The 25,008-nt window shown below is 32.5% G+C and overlaps 4 protein-coding genes across 4 annotated transcripts; 2 read left to right on the top strand and 2 right to left on the bottom strand.

Annotated features, from left to right (window-relative positions):
• The first annotated feature begins 1,275 nt into the window (after positions 1 to 1,275).
• LOC108454653 (rRNA-processing protein EFG1-like) lies at positions 1,276 to 5,112 on the top strand. Its single transcript, XM_017753182.2, has 8 exons — positions 1,276 to 1,617; positions 1,729 to 1,858; positions 1,961 to 2,088; positions 2,370 to 2,508; positions 2,854 to 2,965; positions 3,538 to 3,592; positions 3,700 to 3,984; positions 4,863 to 5,112. The coding sequence occupies exons 1-8, from the start codon at positions 1,468 to 1,470 to the stop codon at positions 4,866 to 4,868; spliced, it is 1,005 nt and encodes a 334-aa protein (XP_017608671.1). The 5' UTR covers positions 1,276 to 1,467; the 3' UTR covers positions 4,869 to 5,112.
• A 715-nt stretch (positions 5,113 to 5,827) lies between these two features.
• Positions 5,828 to 8,108, top strand: LOC108454715 (pentatricopeptide repeat-containing protein At4g02750-like). Its single transcript, XM_017753263.2, has one exon. It carries the CDS (start codon positions 5,999 to 6,001, stop codon positions 7,946 to 7,948), a length of 1,950 nt encoding a protein of 649 aa, XP_017608752.1. The 5' UTR covers positions 5,828 to 5,998; the 3' UTR covers positions 7,949 to 8,108.
• A 2,318-nt stretch (positions 8,109 to 10,426) lies between these two features.
• LOC108457132 (uncharacterized) lies at positions 10,427 to 15,488 on the bottom strand. The gene is made up of 6 exons (XM_017755994.2): positions 14,755 to 15,488; positions 13,113 to 13,278; positions 12,207 to 12,383; positions 12,001 to 12,084; positions 11,077 to 11,158; positions 10,427 to 10,983 (listed from the first exon to the last, which is right to left on the bottom strand). Exons 1-6 carry the CDS (start codon positions 15,153 to 15,155, stop codon positions 10,550 to 10,552), a joined length of 1,344 nt encoding a protein of 447 aa, XP_017611483.1. The 5' UTR covers positions 15,156 to 15,488; the 3' UTR covers positions 10,427 to 10,549.
• A 1,925-nt stretch (positions 15,489 to 17,413) lies between these two features.
• On the bottom strand, positions 17,414 to 23,898 carry LOC108457237 (ureidoglycolate hydrolase). The gene is made up of 12 exons (XM_017756191.2): positions 23,529 to 23,898; positions 23,345 to 23,430; positions 22,685 to 22,759; positions 21,845 to 21,973; positions 21,555 to 21,641; positions 21,033 to 21,235; positions 20,849 to 20,951; positions 20,397 to 20,488; positions 20,207 to 20,269; positions 19,372 to 19,612; positions 18,359 to 18,399; positions 17,414 to 17,761 (listed from the first exon to the last, which is right to left on the bottom strand). Exons 1-12 carry the CDS (start codon positions 23,739 to 23,741, stop codon positions 17,664 to 17,666), a joined length of 1,431 nt encoding a protein of 476 aa, XP_017611680.1. The 5' UTR covers positions 23,742 to 23,898; the 3' UTR covers positions 17,414 to 17,663.
• Positions 23,899 to 25,008: the final 1,110 nt, after the last annotated feature.

Raw genomic sequence — 25,008 nt, forward strand, 5'->3', positions numbered from 1 at the left:
TTAGTCCCTAAATCACAATTTCATCAAAATTTACTTTATAAAAGTTGTTTATCTATCAAAAACCTTTTATTTTCTACCATAAATTTCAAAATTTCAGCATACTCATCCATGGAAAACTTTTAATACTTTGATAACTTTACAAATTAATCCCCAAAATAGGTAGATTAGGTTACTACGATCTCGGAAATATAAAAATTACTAAAAACGGGACAAGAATTCATACCTAATTGAACCAAAACAAGTTGCTTGAGCTCACTTTCTCTTAGCTAGGGTTTCCATGTATTTTTAATTTGGGGATGAAGATAAAATAGATGATATTAGTTTATTATCATCTTTAATTATTTCTATTTCCAATTTAGTCATTTTCTTTTTCTAATTTTCCAATGGATGATTCATCATAAATATCTACTAACTCCATTTAATGGTCTAATTATCATATAAGGACCTCAAGTTTTAAATTCCATAGCTATTTACTACTTATAGCTACCAGAACTCAACTTTCGTATTTTATGCAATTTAATCCTTTCTATAATTAAATATGAAATCGGTGAAATTTTCCTATTGAAATTTTCATACGTTTTTCCTATCATAATGCAGACCATGCAATAAAATAAATTTTCTTTTTGACCTGGATTTGTGGACCCGAAATCACTGTTCCGATTTCAACGAAAGCAACCTGTTACACCGTGGCCTTCCCTGGATTCCTACGAGCTCGATTTGCAACCCGTGCTCATGAACTCCTTTTGTGAGGCGTGTCTGTGAGCTCTCCTTGCGAGCTATATTTGTAAACCCGCCTTGCTATCCTCTTATGATTCTCCTTACAATTAGTGTTTGAGTGGGATTTATTCGGGTTATAGGTCGAAAATCCAGATCCTTTCTACGGCTCAGGTCGGTGGCTACTGATGTATAACAAAACATTATAACAAGATTATAAATTAAAGACAATACATTTGTTTAAAATTATATTTTATTATAAAGAATTACTATATAATTAATAATTACGTAAATTTTGATGAGTCGTTAATAATATGACGACAATATGATATGGTATGTTAATATTATTATGTTAGATGAAATTTTAAGTTAAATTATACAACTAATCTCTATAAATTTTTTCTCCTTTCTCTTCTTTTTATTTAATTGTCTTCATCGTCTTCTCTCTTTTTATTTTTCTACTTTATTTTCATTATTACGCAAAATCAAAGGGCAATGAGATAATATTCCAAGAATCATTCTTTGGCAATTCACATACGTACTAATACCACTCCACACTATTTCTACAACAAAATCCAGTATACTCAGAAATAAAAGAAAAATAAATAAATTCACTCTACAATTTGAACTTAATATTAGTAATATGCTACGCCATATTATTGTTACACCAGTTTACCCTATGGTTAAAAACAAACAACGGGAAACCTCAAGGTCGTCAGTCGTCATCTCTTTAGCGAAAGTAACAAAAAAAAAATGTCACATGGTGGCTACGGTAAGCGGCGCGTGGGGGAGGGCAAGCGCGTAGGGAGGCGATCAAAAGGACCTGGCCTAGACAAGAAACTAAAGCCTAAAGCCGTTTCTCTTAAGAACCAGATACGCTCCATTGAACGCATGCTACGAAAGGTATTCTTTATTCTTCATTCTTCATCTCAATTTTTTTTAATAAAAATTTTAATTTTCATTTAAGGGTTTTTAAGCTGTGCGATGAATTTCTCTGCTTTGCGTCTATTTAAGGATCTTCCTCCTGAAGTTAGAGAAGCTCAAGAGACGAAATTAGAAGGTCTTAAGAAACAACAAGAAATACATACTCGACTTGCTGTGGAACGAAAGCTATTCTTGCGTGATCGGAAGATTAAGTTTTTTGGTACAATCAAATAGTTACCATTATCTGTTCTTAGTTGTTGTCATGATTTGTTCACATTTGGAATGGATATCCATTCATAATTTACTTGAATTGTTATTGAAGAAAGAAGAAAGATTGAAAGGCGAATAAGGCGGTTGGAGAAGCAGCAACGGATTTCGCCAGGTCAGGCACAAGACATGGAGATTGCTGAACAGCTGTCTAAATTAAAAGAGGATCTTGAATATGTTAGGGTAAAGCTTGTAGCGTATTTAGTTCTCTTTGAATTTGCATTCTTGTCGATGAAAATTAGATGAGAGGAGTGTACTATGTTTCTTGAACTCTTTGTTTTTTGCTTGAGTATCAGTGTCCAGCATCTATGTTTCATACAAATTCAAACATGGGTATCGGATTATGATCATCTTGTGTTGGGGTAAATAGGGTGTTTGTTATTTAACTTACTATTGCAACTTGAATTCAGCATATGTGCTAAATTATGAGAGGCTAAAATTTAGTATTTTATTTTGAAATACAGTTTTTCCCCAAGACTGAGAAATATGTATCCTTATTTACGGGAGGTGATGGTTCGGACCTAATTGATAAGAGAAATAGATTGCGGAAGCAGATAAAAGCCAACTTAGTTGCTGCTGCTGCAAGCGGAAAAGATTTGGAAGGTACAGTCTTTCTTCACCATAGCAATATAATATTATATGAAGTGATTTATTTTACTTGATTGCATGGTATGATGTAGTTAGCTTTTTTAGAATAAAGGCATTCTCGTTCTTGATTGAGCTGGAACTCACATATGGCGAAGAAAACTCTTCTAATTGAATTCTGCATAGTAACAGGACTTTGTTGAATCTTTTTGAGCGTGTTTGTAGCTCAAAACTATGTATTAAGTCATGGATGTATCATGTGTTTTTGTATCGGGTGTTGTTTTACCTGCTTATGTTGTTCTTATTGACTTCTATTGTCATACTCAAAAGAATGATGTCTTCCATTTGGACTTCCCTTAACAGGGACAGGGAGTGAGGATGACGGGCTGTTGGATTTGAGTGATGATGATTTCTTTTTGACTGGAAGCTCGAGTGAGGAAGCTGATGCAGATGATGAATGGACAGAAAGTACAAGGTACGTATTGCATCTACGAGTTGAACTGCTTCATTGAACTTTGCTTCTTATCTTGATGGGAAGGGAAGCACGGACTTGGAGACGACCTTGACAAAGTGTTTATGCTTCATAGATGGAAAGTCTTAGTTGATGGTATTTTTGCTCCTTTGTATTATTAGTACTGATATGACTTATATAACTGCCATTAGAACTTCGTTTTACATGAACGTTTACTCATGGTCACTGTGGACCTTTACTCTGGTTAGTAGAAGCAATAGGTTCTGTTTGTATTTAACTTCAGTCTTTCACTGCAAGTTTTTTGTAGCTATGTTACTTAAGACTCGGGTGTGTCTGATATGGTTATGTATATATTGTGTATTTTCCAAGTGTTTTTTTGTGTATTTGGAGGGTCCTTGGAGGGTTAAATGGACTCGTATCCGAAAGTGTGTTAGACATGAGTACTTCAAAAAATTTTGCAAATTAAAGGGTTGGAGTAACTTAGCTTTGTAGTTGGTTAGAGTTGGGAATCTTTATTCTACCTCTTTTGTTGCAAGGAAAAGTGCAGTTAAACATATTTTGCTATTTCTGTGCAGGGAGTGTGCTTCTGGCATAGCGGCGTCCGGCATGTCTAGCGATGAAAGGAATCAGGTTCAGAATCGAATAGAATTGTTGTGATTTTAAGAAAATAATTTATTTTTAACTGTTTTAACATATTTGCGTTCCGTTTTTCTCTTGCATGCTGCAACTTATAACAGAAACAGGTATCTGCAAGAGATTTAATGCCGCCTCCGAGGCCATCAAGTAATTCTTTTTCAAACTTTGTACGTGCAAAATCAAGGTTTGGATCTTCATCTAGCCGAAATTCATCAATACGAAGAACTGAAATGTCCACATCTAGCCACACTTCAAAAAGCAGTAGTTCTTCCTTTAAGGCGGGGGAATCCTCAAATTCAAAGACTGGAAACAATAGTAACTTAAGTTCCAATTCTGATGCTCGCAAACCACACAGAAAGAGGAGACCAAAAAAGAGAAAACAACAGGTTTGTTTATTGTTTGTGACTTGCGTTGGTTTTTCTTTTTCCTTGCCATGATTCTTCAACTACCGATATCCAAAAGCCACAGTTTCATAGTAATGCAGATGGTCTTAATGGTTAAAGCTGGTTCAGTTGCAGTTTTCCTTATCATTGTTACTTTTACTATTCCATGTCTGGTTGAACTATGCTGATGTGTATTTGGGATAATATCTTCTAAGGACCTTTCGAGTACATGAAAATCTTGGAAAAAATTGAACATACCTGTGCCAGACATATATAGCAACGTATAATACTCTTGCCCTAGCCCGACGAATATAGCTGACAGAGAATTTGCTGATGTAGTCTGTATATATGTTTTCCATTGAGCTCTTCTGAGCTGAAATAATTTTTTACCCTATCTGAGCCCTTGAGATAAAATGAACAAATTTCAATTCTCTCCCTCAATTAGTTATATTAATTGTTGAGAAAATTGGAGAGAAACCATATCTTTACTGGTGAAACTATCTGTATTACTTTGAGTTGGGGTGTGAGTGTTGGATATGAGTATGTGTCTAAAAGGGTATTTTCGTATTTTCCAAATTTTCTGATGTATTGGATGGAGGGCCTTTGGAGGTCATATCCCTTGTGTGTCTTGAAGAAAAATAGAGTGGGAGCAACATAGTCTTTTTAACATTTTTTTTTTGTTAGTGATGAGATTTGAATCAATAATCTCATTGTACCATAAGCCAAATATATATTTTTACTATTAAAAATTAGCTTATTTATATATTTAATGTCTTTGAATTTGAATCAGCCTATCAGTGGAAATTGGAACATCGTATTGGCTATATTCTATGATAGATTTCTTGATTTTTCTTTTGGGAAATTATGGTTTGTTATTGCAGGCATGAAGTGAACTCCGCTTTTGGTATAATATAGGGTCAATGGTTAACCCATCGGTGATGGAGACAGATTTATAAGGAGGGGCCAGCTGCTGCCTCCAATTGAAATTTAAGAACTGTTTTTGTACTATTTTGTAATTTTCCCCCAATTCTAAGAATTTTTTTCCTGTGGTAATTAATTCATTGTCTTATTTTAAATTTTTTATAGATTTATATGTATACATTGGAAATGGCCAAAAGAGCCTTGATTTAATTTGAGCTTTTGCACTCGAATAATATATAAAGAAAATTAAAATAAAATGGCATATAAAACAATATATTTAATGAGTCAAATTTTATACAACATGCGCCTTAAAAGTAAAAGAAAAATAAAATAAAAGTATATGAAATTATATAATAATTTAACATGTTTATGCTATGTGAAATACTCAAATTCGATATGAAAACACGAATAATAAGATCGTATTTAAATTTAGCATAATTGATTAGAATAATAATATTATAAGGTTATCTCCACATTTATATTTTGCTTTTTATTTTAATTATGGTAATTTTATAAAAGAGAATGAATGATATATATTGGTGAAAATGGATGATATATTTTCATCGAACTAAAATTTTAATATTTTATTTTATAGAATATATTTTTTATATAAAATAAAGTTCCTTCCTAGATTATTAAATAAGAATTTAAGACAAATATTTTATTGAACAAGGTGACACATATTCCTTTAAAATGTATCAAGAAAATATATATAAAATCTTTATTGATACTATTAATTTTGAATGACAACTTTTTATAATTTGTTGATGATGAAAATTGGAGTAAATTGATTTTGCCACCCTAACTTGAAAATTGAAGTTAGAAGTTTACCTGAGTTAGATTGAATTTAGTTTTAAAATTCGAAAATCATTCTCATTTAATTAGTAACTTGATTATTTATATTTAAATTTGAGTTGAATTTATCTGAGTTTCCTTTTAAATTTGTTTAATATTTAATTAAACTTCTAAATTAAGTCATACACTCGCTCTATGGCTTACGTTCAGTTCAACATGATGACTAAACCCGAATAATTTATCCTTACTTTATAAATCACATGAACGTCTGAGTCATGCCTGATAGTCTTGGAGCCATGAAATGAATCCCTCTCTGTCACGCCTCCTCAACAAAGCTCAATCTCTCAAAGCCTTAAAATTTGTTCACGCCCGTCTCTTGGTCCATGGCTCTTTTGCCTTATCCCACCTTGTTCTAAACAAGCTCCTCAGGCTCTATGCCCGATTTGGTTCTATCCAATATGCTCACAAGTTGTTCGATCAAATTCCTCAACCAAATGCGTTTCTTTGGACTGCTTTGATTCATGGGTATGTTGAGAATCGGAACTACCTGGAAGCTTTGTCTTTGTTTTCAAAGATGCGGGAAGACTCTGTTTTGCCTTTGAAGTTTACCTTGGCATCGGTTCTCAAGAGTTTAGCCAGGTTGGTGAGGGTTAAAGATGGGGAAGCGGTTTATGGGTTGGGGTTAAAATGTGGGTTCTGTTTCGATTTGATAATGCAAAATGCGGTGATTGATTTGTTCATGAGATGTGGGGAAGTTGATTTGGCAACAAGGGTATTCGATGAAATGGAGGAAAAAGATTTGGTTTCTTGGAATTCGATGATTTCGGGGTATGGAAATAATGGTAGAGTGAATCTTGCCCGGAAGTTATTCGACGAAATGCTTGAAAGAAATGTGATTTCTTGGACGAGCATGATTCAAGGATATTTCAAAGCTGGGGAGAAAGAAGAGGCTAAATTGCTTTTTGATAGAATGACTACCAAAGATTTAGCTTCATGGAATGTCATGGTTTCTGGATATATGGATGTTGGTGATGTTCATTCTGCCCAGTCTGTTTTTGAAGCAATGCCGGTTCGAGATGCCGGGACTTGGAATTTGATGATTTCCGGGTTTTGTAAAGCGGGGAAGATGGAAGTTGCGAAAGAATTTTTCGACAAAATGCCCAGTAAAAACTTTGCATCATGGACCATTATGGTAGACGGATATGTCAAGGCAGGAGATGTTAGTAATGGTAGATGGTTGTTTGATCAAATGCCTGAGAAGAATCTGATCTCGTGGTCCACCATGATAGGAGGATATGCTCGGAACGCGCAACCTTGCAATGCTTTGGAATTGTATAAACAATACAAAAACCAAGGTATTGAACCAGATGAAACATTTGTGCTCGGAATCATTTCAGCTTGCTCGCAGTTAGGAATTCTAGATGCAGCTGAATCGATTATTAGTGACTTCTCTGGACCACCACTTTTTTCGAGTTTACGAATTGTCACTAGTTTAATCGACATGTATGCAAAATGCGGAAATATTGCCAAGGCTTCACAAGTTTTTAAGATGGCTTATCATAAAGATTTGCTTTGTTGTAGTGTGATGATCACCGCCTTTGCAAATCATGGCATGGCTCAAGACGCCATTTCTTTGTTAGAGGAGATGCAAAGGACAAACATAAAACCAGACGGAGTCGCATTTCTTGGAGTTTTGACAGCTTGTAACCATGGTGGACTTGTTATTGAGGGCAGGAAATACTTCAAACAAATGCAGGAAGAACACGGAATTCAGCCCTCCGAAAAACACTATGCATGTATGATTGATCTACTTGGTCGAGCCGGGTGCCTTGAAGAGGCATATAACCTTATAAGAAACATGCCGATTTCACCTAGCGCAGTCGTTTGGGGAGCTTTGCTTGCTGCTTGCCGGGTCCATTGCAACGTCAAGTTAGCTGAAATTGCTGCGGATGAGTTGTTTAAGATTGAGCCGAATAATTCGGGCAACTATATTCTCTTATCCAACATTTATGCTGATTCCAAAAGGTGGGATGGCGTTTCTAGGATTAGAGAAATTATTAGGAAGAAAGAAGTCAGGAAAAATAGAGCTTCTAGTTGGATTGAATTGGGATCTGTTGTTCATGAATTTGTCACTGCAGATGCTTTGCATTTTGATTCTGAAAGAATATACTTCACCTTATGTTTGATCAGTGAGGAAATGAAACTTTTGGGATCTGTAAGAGATTTAGAGAAAGAAGGATTAATAGTGTAAACCAGATATTTTTGCTCATAACTTATTGGAGATCAACATGAATCATTGTCGCTTAAGCTCAAGTTGAACTTGGTTGAAACTAGGACTATTTGTAGCAACAATTTATCTCATTGTTACAGGTGCAGGTGTTTTCTAAAACAATAAATGATTGGTTATGAAATGGGTATCCAAATCAAGATAGTCCGTATTGTACTGATAACATATCATTTTCCACTGTTATTGGTCCGTTTTGGATTTATCTCTATTTTTGTAAAACATTTGATATATGTATATAAAAAGTATTACGAATATCAAAATAATGAAATTAAATAAGTGTGGAATATAAAATACTCATAAAAATTAAAACAAATATTGGTAACATGGGTTCAAATTTCATCCTAAAATTTTCAGATACAATATATAAAATAAAATACTCATCAGCTATATAAAATATTCTTTTATAAGCTTCATAAACACAATCCATCTTTAAACAAGCAAAAAAATTATTCCATAAATTAAACAATAAGATTATTTCATTCTATTCATATAGCAATTCATAATTCAACAAATTCAAAATAAAAATAAAAATACATAAATAAATTTAAATTTAAAATATATTTATATTTTTTGGTATATATAAATACTTAAAATTTAGGTTAAAAATCATTTAAAATTTTTTAATACTAGTCGATACATTACATTTTACAAGTTCGAACGAAATTTATGGTATGCTTTAATACGATCGATACTAATTAAAATTTACGCTGAAATAAAATTTAAAATTTATTATTTCGATTTACAAAAGAAAAACGTTCCTACTAATATCAGCAATACCAAACGATATCCATCATCCAAATGCTTTATTCACGTAGCTCACATGTCTATTGAGTTTTTCTTCTGAATATGTATGTTTTTAATTAATATTGAAATTCTCATTTCAAATTTACACTTACAGCTTGACAGAAATAATGAGTTTGGATTTGAGCATGAATTTTGATTTTTTTAGATATATAAGCTTAAACAAATATACTAGAATAATTTAATTTTTATTTTAAATTAAATTTAAGTTTTAAAAAGTAAAACTTAATTCAATTTGATCAAATTTCAAGCTTTAAAATTTAAATAAGTTTGAGATTTTTATAACTTTGAGGTACAGGAGAGGTAAACATATGCATTAAATAGGTATTTTGGAAAGATAAAATAATAGAATATTTTAAAAATATAAAACAATAATTCTAAAGAGTGGTGGAGGGAGAACGAAGTTAGCATTAATTATTTTTAGATAACCAAAAACTTGTTTAGCCACACATCCTATTTGTGATTTCTTCATTTTCTTTTACAAAGTTGCACTTGAAGCAACACACTATTGTATCTAATTTTGAATTATGACTACTTAATAGCAAAAACACAGCAACATTAAAATGCTTTTACTTAAATTTGAGGATACGTTTATATTTTTTTTCAATTTGATTTATGCTTTTTAAGTTAAATTTAATATTTCATAATTTTTTATTTAAATATTATGCACCGCCTTTATCCACAATTATCAACACTAATAACTCTTACTCTGAACTCCATAATTTTCACATCCTCTATCATCGTGCTATCGAACTAGGATTTGGTTGTAAAGCTACCAATATGGCCTTCCACATATTGGGTATTCAAAATCTCATCCTCATCTATATATTCCTGTCATGCTTGCCCTCAAGTACAACTTCAAACACGACAAACTCGTTCTAGGCAACGACCTTCAGACATCAATTCTTCTTCTTTTCAACCTCAAACTGTAATTTTAACCCAGCATAAACATGATGGTTGTTAACGTTGAAAAAAGAGAAGCTGGATCTATGCAAGTCTTCTTCATGGTTTTTTTCTCCTTAAACTTTTTTATTTATAAAATTATTATTTTGATAAATAATTTCATGTTAACAAATAAGAAAAATAAATATTCATCTATTTATAGATATTTTATAATTTTGTATGTATTCTTTTATGAAATCTAATGCATTTTATCGGAAAATGAAGCTTTAAATATTCTTCATATTTTTAAAATTTTAATTTTTAAGATTCAAGACCAAGTTAATGGTTAAATTTATTGAATTTTTTAGATTTAAAATTAAATTAATAAAATCTATAAACATTAAAAGACTAAAATTATTATTATACCAATAAAATAATATCACCGTTAGTGATTTGGTGTAAGCGTCAACGTTGGATGACTATTTTATGGTTTACCCTACAATATATCAATTTTAATATGATATAAATACTTTAATTACAATTATAAATTTTATTTACATATGACTTAAAAACTCAACAATAAATAAAAATACAATAATTAAAAACTAAAGTAGTAAATTTATTTCTCGTTTTAAGAATAGAATATTCGTATTGTAGGTGAATTATTATTATATAAAAGTGAAAACATTGCATCATATTTGAGTAACATTTTGGTGTAATACTGCCCAATCATGCTTAGAAGTTAAAAGAGAATGAAGGTGGAGTAACATGCCCGTGGGCTAAGGCATTTCATTATATGATTATGGTACATAACAAATAATTCATTTCAATAGCGTGTCGTGGGTTCTTTAAAATCTAGAATTTCCTCACCAGAAAAAAACCTCACACTCGGGCCATTCTCCTCCCTGCTCCCACTAACAATGCCTTTCCAATTATACCCGAATGGAGTCCAAAAGCCAGCGCTACGGTTGCACCTATGGCTATCCACTTCCAATCAAGCCCATTATCATGCTCCCTCCTCATAACCATAGTTCGATCCTTTTCATCTTCCACGGTAGCAGGACGAAGAGAACCTGTGCTCTCATCAGGAGAAATTTTTGTAGTAATTCTTGCCATCTGTGCACATCTTGACAAGGAACTGTCGGTTTTCCTCGCATTCTGGTATGCCCTCATGCCTGAATGCAATTTCTTTACAGTTCCCCACATCCCATGACGAACGCCCAATTTTGCTACATCTTTCGGGATCCCCATGTCTTCATAATGTACAAGAGCTACTCCACAAGCAGTCATCTGTCCATCTCCTTTCCTGGACTCCACTGCATCACGAATTGAATAATAAAAATGAGACTGTTGATAACAGTGTCCAAAGTTTTGCTGCAATAATCGAGAGGTTGACTGAAAGGACTTACCTGCCCTGATAACCCAACTCGAAAAGTAAAGCTCCACACGTCTTGGCTTGTCACGCTTTTGCAAATCAGGATATGGCACTCCCTGAAACAATTTATAGCTTGTTTTAGCACCCTCATGCAGAAACCCACACTGGATTACATATAATAATCTATTTCTTTCCTCTACACGAACCATAATACACACACATGATATTAAAACAGGCTCAACAGACACGGGTCATTCAAGCATCTTCAGAAGCTATGCTACTCAGACTCGGGTATGAGTATCTTAAAGTATGTGTTTGGCATAAGTAGGTTCATATTTTTCCAAAAATTTTCATGTATTTAGAAGGTCATGGGAGGAATATACCCTATATCTATTAGACATGGGTGTAAAACACAGATACTTGTCGAAGAAAACAATTGAAACAACACAAGTTGAGAGTACAGCAGCCGAATCATTAGATGCAGAGTCAATTCTATGCAAAAATAAGTTACTTGATGATCAAGATCAAGTGCAGCGCCTAATAAATACTAGTTGAAGTCATTTATTTAAGTATACTTAATTGTCATATAGAATTATTAGCCATGCTTACCACCGCCACAGACAATCACCTTAACACACCACTCATCACTGTCCCTCATCCACACCCTAGCCCACCTTAATGCTCCTTCATAAATTAATATCACCAGACCCCTTCATAGCAACTCCAAAGGAATAGATTTACTGAAAATTAACAGATCAAACTAAAATGTTAAGCCCTATGTTGCTCAGAATCTGTCTGAGTGGTGGATGTGTTACACTGTCCAACATGGGTATGGTCAGATTTTTGAACTTTTTCTGTATTTGAAGGAACTTTGGAGGTCATATCCCCATCCCTGTGTGTTGGACACCGGTACTGCAACAAAAATGAAGAGTTTGAGCAACATAGTTATAGCATGTACCTTTGTCACACAATGGTAAGCATTTCCAGCCTCCCATATTCTTCGAGCAATTATGTACTCACGATCACTGCAGAAAAAGGGGAACTGCCAGAGAGATGAAACAAGCCGAGATATGTGAGTCCATACAAAGTCTTAAATGCTTTAAAGCTTATTACTCCAAAAAAAAATCAGTAAAAAATATTATACAAACCATTCATTTCACCTACCTTTTTTATCCAGTGAACAATCATTGTCCCTGTACGAGGGCACTCCTCCAAAACTTTAACATATGAAAGCATAGTGTCCCACTTTGGTCGAAACTCATCATCCCAGAAGAAATCTCTGACCAACTCTGGAGTTGCATCCTCAAAGACAGTTCTACTACGATAAATTGCAGGGGCATTCTGTATACAAAATCACGGTAAGTAATACATGTGGCCTATATGACCATCAGGTATCATGCAATGCATGATCAAACATGGAATTCCATCTAAGAAAAAACAAAACAGAAAGACATAGTAAAGTATCATGTGAAGCCATTTGACATTTTCCATCCTCTGACCTAATAACCTCTGAAAATTTGATAAATAAAAATGCTTAGGTTCAGCAATAAATCAAATGCCACATGAATAAAGAAATGTGATGCCGACAAGATCTACAAGCAATGCAGAAAGCCGGAAACCATTCAAGATCACAGAAAAGAAAACCGCAGGGACATCCCAAATTCCCTCCAGTTCTCAATGAGAGAGAATGAAAAAGCATTACTAAATTTCTTCCCAAAACTATAACATTTTATGTGGCAAGCTTTTCCTTTAGACAAATCTACAAGTTCCATGGTAACTCAGTAAGATATCAAAGCAACTGTGAAAATATGATGTTCATAAGATATCCAAAACCAGGCAGAATGCTCAAAGCCATTCAAGATCATAGGAAAGTAAACTGTGGGATTTCCCAATTTCACCCAAGTTCTCATTCTATCTTATAGGAGAGAGAGGAGAACCAAAAAATCAGAAAATTTATTCCTAAAACTATAATGTTATGTGGCAAGTTTTATTTATTAGAGTAAGACAGATCCTACAAGTTTCATGGCAACTCTTATGATATTAGAAGTGCATCAATAATCAGAAACCTACCTCAGGCTCATGACGCCATGCTTGGTATGACATATTCGGGGTAGTCCTTTCCATCATATTTTGCCATTCCATCTCCCCTTCCTTGCCTTCGAGTAAATGTAAGAGGTGAGCCAAATCATTCTCAGTGACAATATCCTGTTGCCTTTCTTCAGCTTTAGTGGTGGGGCTGTAAAGGTATCAGTCATGAGCAAGCTCATGCAAGAAACAGCATTAACCATACCAATAGTAACACAACAAGACTAATTACAGCAGGACATAATATGCTTCCAACAGTGACATTGAAATTACTGCAAAATAAAAATTATTTTTCAATAAATTCTTGAACAAGTAAAAAGAGCCAGAGCATTACAACCAAAACATGCATGCACTAGCAATAGCACATAAGAGGGAAATTTTCTTTAGTTATATAGCCAAAGCATGTAAGGATATTTTCTTTTCAGCAAACAAGCTCTACAACTGACATCTCATAACTTTAAAGCTTGATTAGATAAATCTTTTGGCATTAAAAGTTTATCTAGATCAAAATATTATCTTTTGGCATTAAACACATATAACTAAGATATCTACATTCAACACTGTTGTAGCAAAGTCATGAAACATGTTTCCAACATCCAAATTCTTTTGACCTTAACTATGACTACTAAATAAATTTGTTATATAATTTTCAGGTTTGCCACATCAATACCACGATTAGTTTCATCTTGTATAGGTCGAACCATATATAAGCATTTTTCCCAACTATTTCCTTACAAGCTCAGTTTGCTCACTTCCCTATATCCTAAGGATGATGTTTAAATAACCCTGGAGCTTGATCAGATGGTACACACAGCTCCCCTAGAAGGTGGATTTTCCACAAGGCAGGGATTCTAGACCCCATTCCCCCTTACCAGGTGCGGGACATTAACCTGCCAGAGAACCTTAAAAAAAAAAGGTGATTCTAAAATATTTAACATAAGATGGATCACCAATTTCTAACCCTCTTAAGTCTTAGAAGTCCTTAATTATGATGAATTTCATGTAACCATCTTTCAGCCATGCTAAACGTTACACTGCATACTTAATATTGATGCTTATTAGACAGAATTCTCAGAAAATTTGTACCAAAAATTACCATTAAACCATACTAGATTCAATAGATTAGCTAGGTTTTGAAATTACTAACTTAAATTACACATCACCAGTCCTACTATTAGAGTATAAGAGAAAAATAAATTCCTTTAACTAGTATATAACATTAGCTGAAGGAAAAATATCACCGGATGCACAGCCAGTCAATTTCTTCAACAATCCTGATTCCTAACCATAAGATCTATACAAATTCTTCACTTACGTAACTCGCTATCGATGCTAATTACTAAACTTCCATATTAATGACCAAAATGCGTTGACATGACTATATATTAAAGCTTCCGGTTTAACCTATAAACAATTTTCTCATAACCCCATTTTCATAATTAGGTCAATTTTTTAAAGTTCAATTAGAAAGCCTAATTCATATTTTACCTTAATAGAAATCATATAAAATAAAATAAACGAACCAAGTAGCATTATTTTTCTTAAGAAAAAAAATATTGCAAAAAAGTTAAGTTTTAATTACACAAATACAAAACCTAAAAAGTAAGTATATATATATAACACTAACCTAACTGTACCAGCCGCTCCTTCAGGCGAAATCCTCACAGTAGGCGACGGAGATTGTAAAGGAACGGCCGAATTGGAAGTTTCAGCAGTCGATTTCCTGGCTCTCCCTTTAATAAAGTTGGAGAAAACCGTACGGCAAACAGAGAAAGCGGAAAGAGCAGTAAAGGCGAGCCAGAGTCGGCGAGCTCCGAACCCAGGAGGAGCAGTCCAGACGAACCGGAACTTAGATCGGAGACCTAGAAAAACCAAGCTGGTCCACCTAGGACGCCAAGCCCAACCGATGAAGAGCCCGATCATCACGGCTAACCATATGGGCACCGCACATAACAAAATGTCGACGAATGTTTCAGTTATCGTAGGTTTCTTCAAGAATTCCATTAGATCGAAGAAAGATTCATCCATAGTATCGCCAGAAAATTCAAACAAATTTAGGATTTTTTAAAGTTGAATCGGCAAGGTAGTGGAGCTCGATCCCCCAGCCTTAACCGAAGATCCAGCGGGCAACATTTTGTGGTTTCTTGGGGAAGAAAGAAGAAATACAAACAAGTTTTTTATTTTTCAAATTCAAGTCCAATATAAAAATCTAACCAATTTAATCCAACTCGAATATTCGATTTTTGTTACTTTTTACTACAATCGTGAAATCTGAGTTACAGCTAAGTACGGACAGCGATAAATAGCGACGGATTTTGTGTATCCCATTTTTTGTTTAATTAGGATTTTATGCGGTTGGATAACATCCTTTTTCGATTGGGTATGGCTTTAACTATTTTTCAAGCTCGTCAATTAGTTAATTATAGACATATTTTAGTTAATGGATATACAGTAAATATATTAAATTATAGTTGTAAATCTCGAGATATTATTTCAGTGAGAGATGAATAAAATCTCTATTTTATCTATTAGCGTAAAATAATATATTTTATTTAAATTTATTGAGTATAATTAAAATATATTAATTTATTATAATAGAAATTTTTTAAATAATATTTAAAATAGTTTTTACATATTCAACCTATAATTGATGTAAAATAATAACTAATTCTAATATTAATTAATGATTTGCTTAGAAATTTATTTAAATAAAAATTTTATTTTACATCAATAAAATTAACATAACTTTTTTTAAAATAAAATTAACACAAATTTTATTTAAGTGAATTTTTAACTAATAATAGTAAATTTTAATTATCACAATCTTTTTCTCTATAGTTTATGCTTAGAAATGTATTCTAATAATTTTAATTTATCACAACTTTTCATTTCAACTTTTTAACTAATAATTCTAAATTAAATATTATCATTACATTTAGTAATTAGATGGGAAATAAATAATATTCTCATCAATTCAATTTTTTTTCTAAAATCATGCTTTTATATATAGTATGTTCTATTGACACATGCATTACATGTAGTTTTACACCTTTAATATTCAATCAATTTTTAAATAATATATTTTAATTTCAATAATTAACGTATAATGATATTTATTATTTAAATAATTAAATATAATTCAAATATATTAATTTATTAATTCAAATATTATAATAGAAAATTTTCAAATCATAATTAAAGAATTTTAATATATTCAACATACAATATAATTTTACTTTATATAATCAATGCAAAGTAACATTATTCAAAACAATTAACATAATTAACTCTAATATTAATTAATAATACTTAAAATTCTATTCAAATAACAACTCAATTTTACAAAAAAAAAAAAATTTGAACCTACTCCATAATCTTGTATGCCAACTTCTTCAAATGGGGCGTGGATAGAAAACTTTTAAATTTGGATCAAGGCTAATTCGAAGAATTATATCTATAGTGCTATATATAGAAAGGTCTTTAAGGCATTTCAATAGAATGTTGTCTTAATTTATATGAAACAGTGATTAAAACTTTTATCACATGTCCACTTAACATGAGTTTAAATATTGTCCCTCTTACCCCTCACCCTCAATATTGCATAAAAAAAATGAATGTGGCCATTTATTATTTCCTAAAATTATATAGCAATAGTCAAACATAAACCATTTGGTAATTTTAAATACTTTGTTTTGATTAAAATGTTAATATTAATTTTAAAATGTCAATTTGTTAAATTCAGGTCCATGTAATGATTCGGAACTTGAAACATATTATAACCTTTACATTTTACTCTATAAATTAGTTAAAAGATAAAAAAAAAAAAACTAACCAAATGCCAACCATACTAGTATTATAGAAAATATTTTTATTTAAATTTAAGGCATATTGATAAATTTAGCCTTGAACATTTATATATTTTGTCAATTTGATTTTAATTATTTTTTGAGCTAAATTTGATTATTAACTTTTTTAGAAAAAAAGTCAAATCGTATTTGTTTGAAAAATATATTGTTTGAAAAATATTGACTAAAACATTGTTTGATATGACATGATTTGTCTTAGGTTAACAAATAGTTTTAAAATTATAAAATAAGAAAAATTCAAATATATATATATATATATATATATATATATATATATATAGAAAGTTCATTAAAAAGGTTAATATAAACTACAAATGAATTGACATGCAAGTTATTATATTTCAATTAAAAACAACAATTCAAATTGGATAATTTTTGAAAGGTTGGGAGCTAAATTTAGCTAAAAAAAAAAAGACCAAATTGACAAGAAATATAAATGTTAAGGACTAAACATATCATTATCTCAACTTTCACCTCAAGCATCTTACAGTATCTTCCACTGCTCCAAGAAAAAAGAAGAAAGCCAAATTGTAGGAGTTCCATTATCTTTGAGATTGGATTCTCAAACATGATACAAAGTTTTCATAAATGCCAAAGTTGTTATTACTGAAAATATTGACAAAGAGTGGCAATAACCAACCTAATAAAAACTACAATATACAACAACACATCAACGCAAAGACAACTTGGCCATGGTTAGCGCTAATACCTTCACCCCATTTTCTATATCCTGAGGTGACGCATATTCTTCTGGCTTATGACTATATCCTGCAAATACCAATACAATTTAATCTGCTTTAAGTTTGTTCTCATGTTCATTAGCTCGAATGCAGTTCAACAATCTATGCACACCATGTTACTATACTTATATGCTATGTACTAATCTGAAATCTGATGCGGTATATGTTGTTGATAAATGAAATGCTTTTGCTGCTTTAGTTCTACTTAGCATTTTGTGCGACTATCTTGCTCTAACTTTTCATTTATTGAAATACAAGATCGGAACATAGATAAGTGGATATGAAAAAGACATGTTAATTGGACTGAATTATGAGTTTCGAATATGGATTTGTGTTTGACACATGTATATTCATTTAAAGTTTTCTAATGTATTTGGAGGATCCTTGAAAGTTTTTATCACCAATATGAGTTAAACATAGATACTTTGAGTAAAATGAATAGTCGAAGCAACATAGCTAAAACCCCTCCAAATACATTAAAGAACACTTGATCATATCCGACACTCGCATCCAAGTCCAAATAACATAGATATGTGATACTCTAATCACAATAATTTAGTTGATTTAAAAGGATTGGTAGAAAAAATTACATTGGTTCTTAGGTGTAAGAGAACGCAGATCTTACCTTTGTAACATGGAATAAATATCATGCCCATTGGAGATATCCTGGATGAATTTGAAATCTGAATATCAGCATCTAATTATAGTATTTAATCATGATGACAATGCTGATGATTGTGAAATTGAGACTACATTGGCATGTTTAATTGCGTATTTACAGTAAAATTGTGCATATTATGACTAATTCCCTCGACAATTCCTTTCCCTTACAGTGAAAGTTAATATTTGGGAAAAGGATCCGAAATCTGAATTGGGAGCTTTTCTTCTCTATCCAGACATCCATGCATGTTCCTAGTTTATCAGGATGGGTTGGATGGAGAAAATTAGGGGTGTAAATGAGATATCTATGCTTGCAAGCTACTTGAGCTCGACCAGAAAAATAAAAAATAAAAAACTTGAATTTGGCTCGATCATTAGTGAGTCAAGCTTAAGCTATTAAGCAAGCCAAATTCTAGTATCCTAATTTTTACTTGAATAGCTGGCAACTCTAATCGCCCAATTTTCTTTTAATTAGTATCAAAGAATATCAATTCAAGCTTGAGCACAAATAATTGAGCTTGAAGCCAAGCATGGAAACTGAGATCATTCGTTTACTAGGTAAACCGCCATAATAGAGCTGAACCTAACTGAGCTTCAAGAGTGAAACTTGATTGAGCTCTAACCGAGCTTCAAGCTTTGAATATTTAGTCGAGTTTGAGCTCGACTCGGCTCGGCTCGATTATACCCATAATGAGAATCCCAGCACTTTTCCAAGAGAACGTCCCCCAGAGCCATCTAAAGATAGAATAGTCTAGCAAAATTCAGTAAGCCTAGCTTTGAAACAATTCAACATTTCAGGATTGAGTGTCCACGCTCCATTTATTCTCCTAAAATTTACAATCTAAAAGACATCAAAACTGCATAGTTTATACGCTCATATAATTCTTCAAAATATTTGGTACCGGAACTTCAGCTCTATGCTAAACATATAGTTTTGGAGCTTGCAAAAGATTTAGTTTCTAAATACCATTCCCTTACCTTGCCATAAACAGCGAGTCATGGTAAGCTCTGCTGATCATATACTTATACGTTAGGTTCAGCTCATCCGAGGCATCTACCACTGCTTTGATTAATGATCCGTTAGAATGAGCTGGTGGGTCCTGATTTATGATCTTGAATTCTGATAAGGTGACCTTGCGCTTTTTGGCAATTGATTTTGCAGCTTTATGGATTTTATTAATAACAGCATTCCTAAAGCTTTCCTCGATATCTCGTACATCTACCAAAAAAAAAAAAAAGTAATAAGAAACGAAAACATATCTGATTATCAGATAGTAATCCAGATATACAGCCCAGATTATCCAAGAGTGAGGTCAGGCAAATTTAAGAATGGTTCTATCTTCTGTTACTAGGATTTGTGTGAGTGTTAGATACGAGTATGTGTCTGACACAAGTATATTCAAAATTTTAGAAGCTTTTCCATGTATTTGGAGGGTCATATATCACATCTAGATCCAAATGTGCATCAAAGACCAGTATCAGACGTAGGTACTTCAAGAAAAATAAAGTTGGAGCAAAACAGGTTCTATCTTTGTTGAAGTAGGCTTTTTTTGACTTGGATTAAGCATGTGAGACAACTAAAGATTCTCATAGTAAACTTATGTTCTCTTGGAAGAATACTTGCTAACATGATACCATGTTGCTCCAATTCTTCATTTTTCCTGAAATAACCATCTTCAACACCAATGTCCAACGCATATATGAATATGAGAACTGGGATAGACCCTCCAAAGACCTTCCAAATATAAAAAAAAGATCTGAACATACCCGTGTTAGGCACAACCAAGTCCGATTAATATAGCATGATACTTACCAATTTGAAGGTGAGCTTTACTAGGGATGCTATTGATTGCTCCCGGGTAAAGCTCCAAAATCCCTAGAAAACAAAAATAATAAATTTATATTAGTTGGAAAGAAATCTATTCAGATGAAATTAAGGGAGCTTTGTTTAGTGCAGAAGAACTCTTTTAACGAAAACATGAAAATCTTTCCTTCAGATTTACCTACTGTACCAACAGTATCAAGTGATCCGGATTCCGTTACATGTTTCTCAATAGCTAACATTAACTCGGCAGCTGCCAGTCCAGCATCGTTTCTGCACTCAATAGTATACACACAGGTTATGGATCTTTTTACTTAATAAGCATTCTAGAAAAAAGTATAAGGAGGATGATCTAACAGAACCTGAATCTAATTTAACCAAACTACTCCGACCTTTGGATATAAATATATATATATATATATATGAAATATGCTTTTTACAATCAGCATCAATGAAACACGAGTGTTATAAGAATGTCACTCTTATGTTGGACTAGGATGTTCAGCTTTTTTTCCCAAGTTTTTTCATGTTTTTGGAAGGTTGTTGAAGGGTCATATTCCTGTACTCACTCCATATACGTGTAGGCACTAGTATTTCAAAGAAAAAAAAATAGTCACTATCGGTAATATTAACCTGTCTGGCATCAAGACGCCACCTGCATGACCACCATTGCCTTCAAAATCTACTTTTATGCTTGCAGGGGCAGCAATGTTAGTAACTACGCCAATAGATATACCTGAAATAAAGAATCATACAGATAAGCTGATCCCAACACATTGTAAGAAAGAGAAAACTGTAACATTCAAAAGCAAGATACCTTCTTCTTCGAGAATCGGCGCTTGTTCTATATGCAACTCAACAAAAGCTGAGTAACTGTCATTCTTCAGAAACACACTGGATAAATCATCTTCATCTCTAGCATAACCAGCAGATCTTGCAGCTTCTAAGAACGATATGTTTTGACCATCAACTGTCGTCTTTAAAGCTTCAGCAAGTGCTTCACCGCCAGCCAATAAGCGGCTGCATGTTGACGAAACATATCAGAGACTTCAAACCTAAGTCAAGAAGTTACCCCTAGCTATGATACATGTGATGAAGTTCTACTTTACTCGGATGCGAATGTGAGTGTCCGATACAAGTATGCTTAAATTTTTTAAGCTTTTTTAATGTATTTGGAGTGTCCTTGGAGGCTCATTCCTATACTCATAATGAAAGTTTCAATACAGGGGTCTGACATGGGTACTTCCAGAAAAATAAAAATTCAGATAAACATAGTTTGAAGTGTAATAAACAAGTTAAATCTGCAAAAAAGAAAAGTCTGTTACTCAGTCATGCTAACCTTCCCAAACAGCCGATCCCAAAGCGCGTTGGCTCTTCTGAAGTGAATAAAATTATCTCCAATGACCGTTTTGGTTTGAACCCGGACCTGCAATAATCCGTTTATCATGGACAAAAGTTTTAGCCACAATGCATTAACCTAGGCAAACAAAGATCTTAATCGAAAAGATATACGGTTATCAGAATGAAGATTATTTTGTTTTGCTAGAAAATGAATCAAATACTTTAAAAAGCAACATTAGATTAGGGTTTAAGGATTTTATAGGTTTAACATTGTGACAAATCACAAACCGCTTTAGCGCATTAATGGCTTCTATTGCACCTAAAACACCGACGACACCATCATACTTCCCGGAGTACGGAATAGCATCAATGTGAGAACCTGTTGCCACTGCAGTAAGCTCTGGTTCATAGCCATCCCTGCATTGTAAAAAGCATTCCAAGAACCAAAACAAAAGCAATGAACACATCATCCAAGAAATGAAGGTCTCAATATTAATGTAAGCTTGAAGACCAAATGCAAATCAGAAATAGTGAGAACAAGATGAAGAGCGGATATTAGAACAGTGACATTGCATTGGCGTGAAGAAACCAAGAGTAAACTAAAATCAATTGCGAAGCTCTCAGATACACATGAAAACAACCAGTTATTTTTAAAATTCATATCCACTCCATCAATAATTAACATGAGGTTGGTGCAAAAGCATCAACGAACTGTAACTGGATTAATCAAGATAAAGCACATTTGACATTCTAACCATAATAGTTAATCAGCAGAGAGAATTCAAACAAACAAATAAATGCCAGATATAACAACATATGTAACTTAAAAGCTATGTTACTCAGACTTGGGTGTAAGTATCAGTTTTTTCATGTACTTGGTGTGAGTATCAGTTACTCAAACTCATAAACATGTCCCTAAATGCATAGGACACAAGAATAGGATACAAATACTTCAAGAAAAATGAAGTCCAACATAGCTTCTTACAATAATACTGATGCAATCCCGTTTTGGAAATAATCAAACATCAATCACTCATTCGAGGTGGCATTAAAATTCTCAGTTGAAATCAATAGTAACAAGAAGAATCTTAGTAAGATGGGACAATCAACAATCAAAAAAGAACCTACCACCGACCAAAAATGTTTCCGACAACATCCTCTGTAACAGAAAGCCCAGCGAGTCCCATTAAATTTTTGACGTACCTGTAGTTAAATGTTGCAAAGAAAACATTATTGAACCTGAACGGATGCACAGTTCTAAAATGCGGTCATTATGTAATGTAAATGCGGTAGAAACACCGGAACGTATAATCTTTGCATCGCATTGTGTATCGTCCATGACAATACCATATTCACTGAAACACTACAAAATTTACATCCACATCAACCATGGTGAATGAGACCGCAACCGCGTCTAGGATGAAACTCACTTCCGCGTAGAAATATAGTTGTACATAGAACTCAACTCAACTCAATTCAACTACACTAAACTAAACAACTAGGTTTCCATTTTTCATTTCCTGAAATTTACAATTGATCCTAAAATCATTTAGAAGCAGTATCAACAAAATAAATAAATAAAAGTTGAGTCCTTTAATTAGACGAAAAACTAAATCCGCAATATTAGACCCGACACGATTAAGCAATAAGACATAAAAAAAATAACCCGAATACAACTCTAATGTTTCAAAATCTACACAATACAAATTAATTTACCGAAAATTATATAAAAGTACTTAACCATGTTTGCGAAACGGCGAAATATACAAACAAGAATACACGAATTACCTGCGAGCCAATACATCATTCTCAGTGTAGAGAATCCTAGTTACTGATGGGGCCGGTGTATCCGAGAAAGTTGATAGCTCATCAATCTAAAGCACAAAAAAATTTCCCATTTTACAACATTAAACCCCCAAACACAAAAACCCATATTTCAAAAGACTTAAAGGGGGGGGGGAATTAAAACTACCTGTTTTTGCAGAGCTTGAATATCAACTGAAAGTGAGCTTGAATTTGATGGTGTAAAAGTGTATGATGATTTATCAACTGGGTACCCAGAGAAATCATGCATGGTTCTAAATGTTGGATCATCATTGTGTTGAGTTGAGATTAAAGGAAAGGAATAAAGGAAGAGGAGTAAGAAGAGCGGGAGAGAGTGAGAGACAGAGAATTTCCAAGACATTTTTTTTTCTGGTTTTCGTTGGAATATCTTTAATGATTAGTAATATGATAAGCTTATGGTATATTTGGGGAGTTTTTTATTGGAAAGAGAGCAGTTCAGTGGGAGAAGTGCAAGATGCAAATCCCACGTTGATGTTTTTTGTTGTTTTGTGCTCAGCAGACTAATGTTATACGTAAAACACAAACTGACAATTACAGACTAAAATAAAAATATTAGTTAATGTATATTGTCCTCAACTTGTACATTTGTATCAAATTAGCACTTTTTTTTAGGTTAACTGATATTTGAATTTACATTTGAGTGAAGTGAGAATTTTTTGTTGGAGACGGAATTAAATTATTTTTACTTAAAAAATATAATTTTATTATTTAATAATTTATATATTTATAATTTTAAAGGATTAAATTAAATTTTTATTATTTTAGCGAGATAAATTATAATTTTATCATTATTAATTTAAAATTTTATAAATTATAAAAATATTTAAATAAAATTTTTTCATTTTAGTAGGGCTAGCCCGTGACTTCGTCACTGTCTACCACACTTTAATACTTTTGTAATAATGTCCATAAAATTTGATGACATGAAACTAACAACTAATAGAAAGTTGACATATGATAACTTTATATCATAACACATGACAAGTTCTAATAAATAATATTAATTTTTAAAATATATAAATTTATAAAATTATCTTACATTAATAATGAACCTGGATAAATGATTATCTAGATTCAGAGTGATGAATCTAGACAACAAATTGACCCAATTCATTCTGCACTTGCAGTTTAGGAATTTTGTATATTTCCTTTTTTGCTTAATGGTTTAAAAGGCTTTCAAACTTTTTCGAAAAAAATCAACTAAGTCATTGAGACCTTTTTGCACCAAATTGAACCCCTTAATTTACAAAACTAGTCAAAGAGGCTCTTTAACAAACATTGACCATTATAGTGCTAACGTGGTGCTCCATGTCAATAATAGTTGTTGACGAAAAAAATAAAAGTAAATAATTCAATTTTTAAATAAAAATAAAAGAAATATTTAAATTTTCACTAGAATAAACCTAGACAAATGACAGACCAAGATCATTTGTTTCAAAGTTTTTCTAAAAAAATTAGAAGTAATATTTTTAAAAATTTATAAGTTTGTAAAAAATTATTAAAATTATAAAATATTAAATAAATTTTAATTTTTAAAAATAATAAGAATCATTTAAAAGTTAAGTACAAAATTAATTCAGACAAACATATGCCCAAATTCATTCAAA

Source organism: Gossypium arboreum, chromosome 9 (genome assembly GCF_025698485.1).
Source record: "Gossypium arboreum isolate Shixiya-1 chromosome 9, ASM2569848v2, whole genome shotgun sequence".
NCBI lineage: Eukaryota > Viridiplantae > Streptophyta > Magnoliopsida > Malvales > Malvaceae > Gossypium > Gossypium arboreum.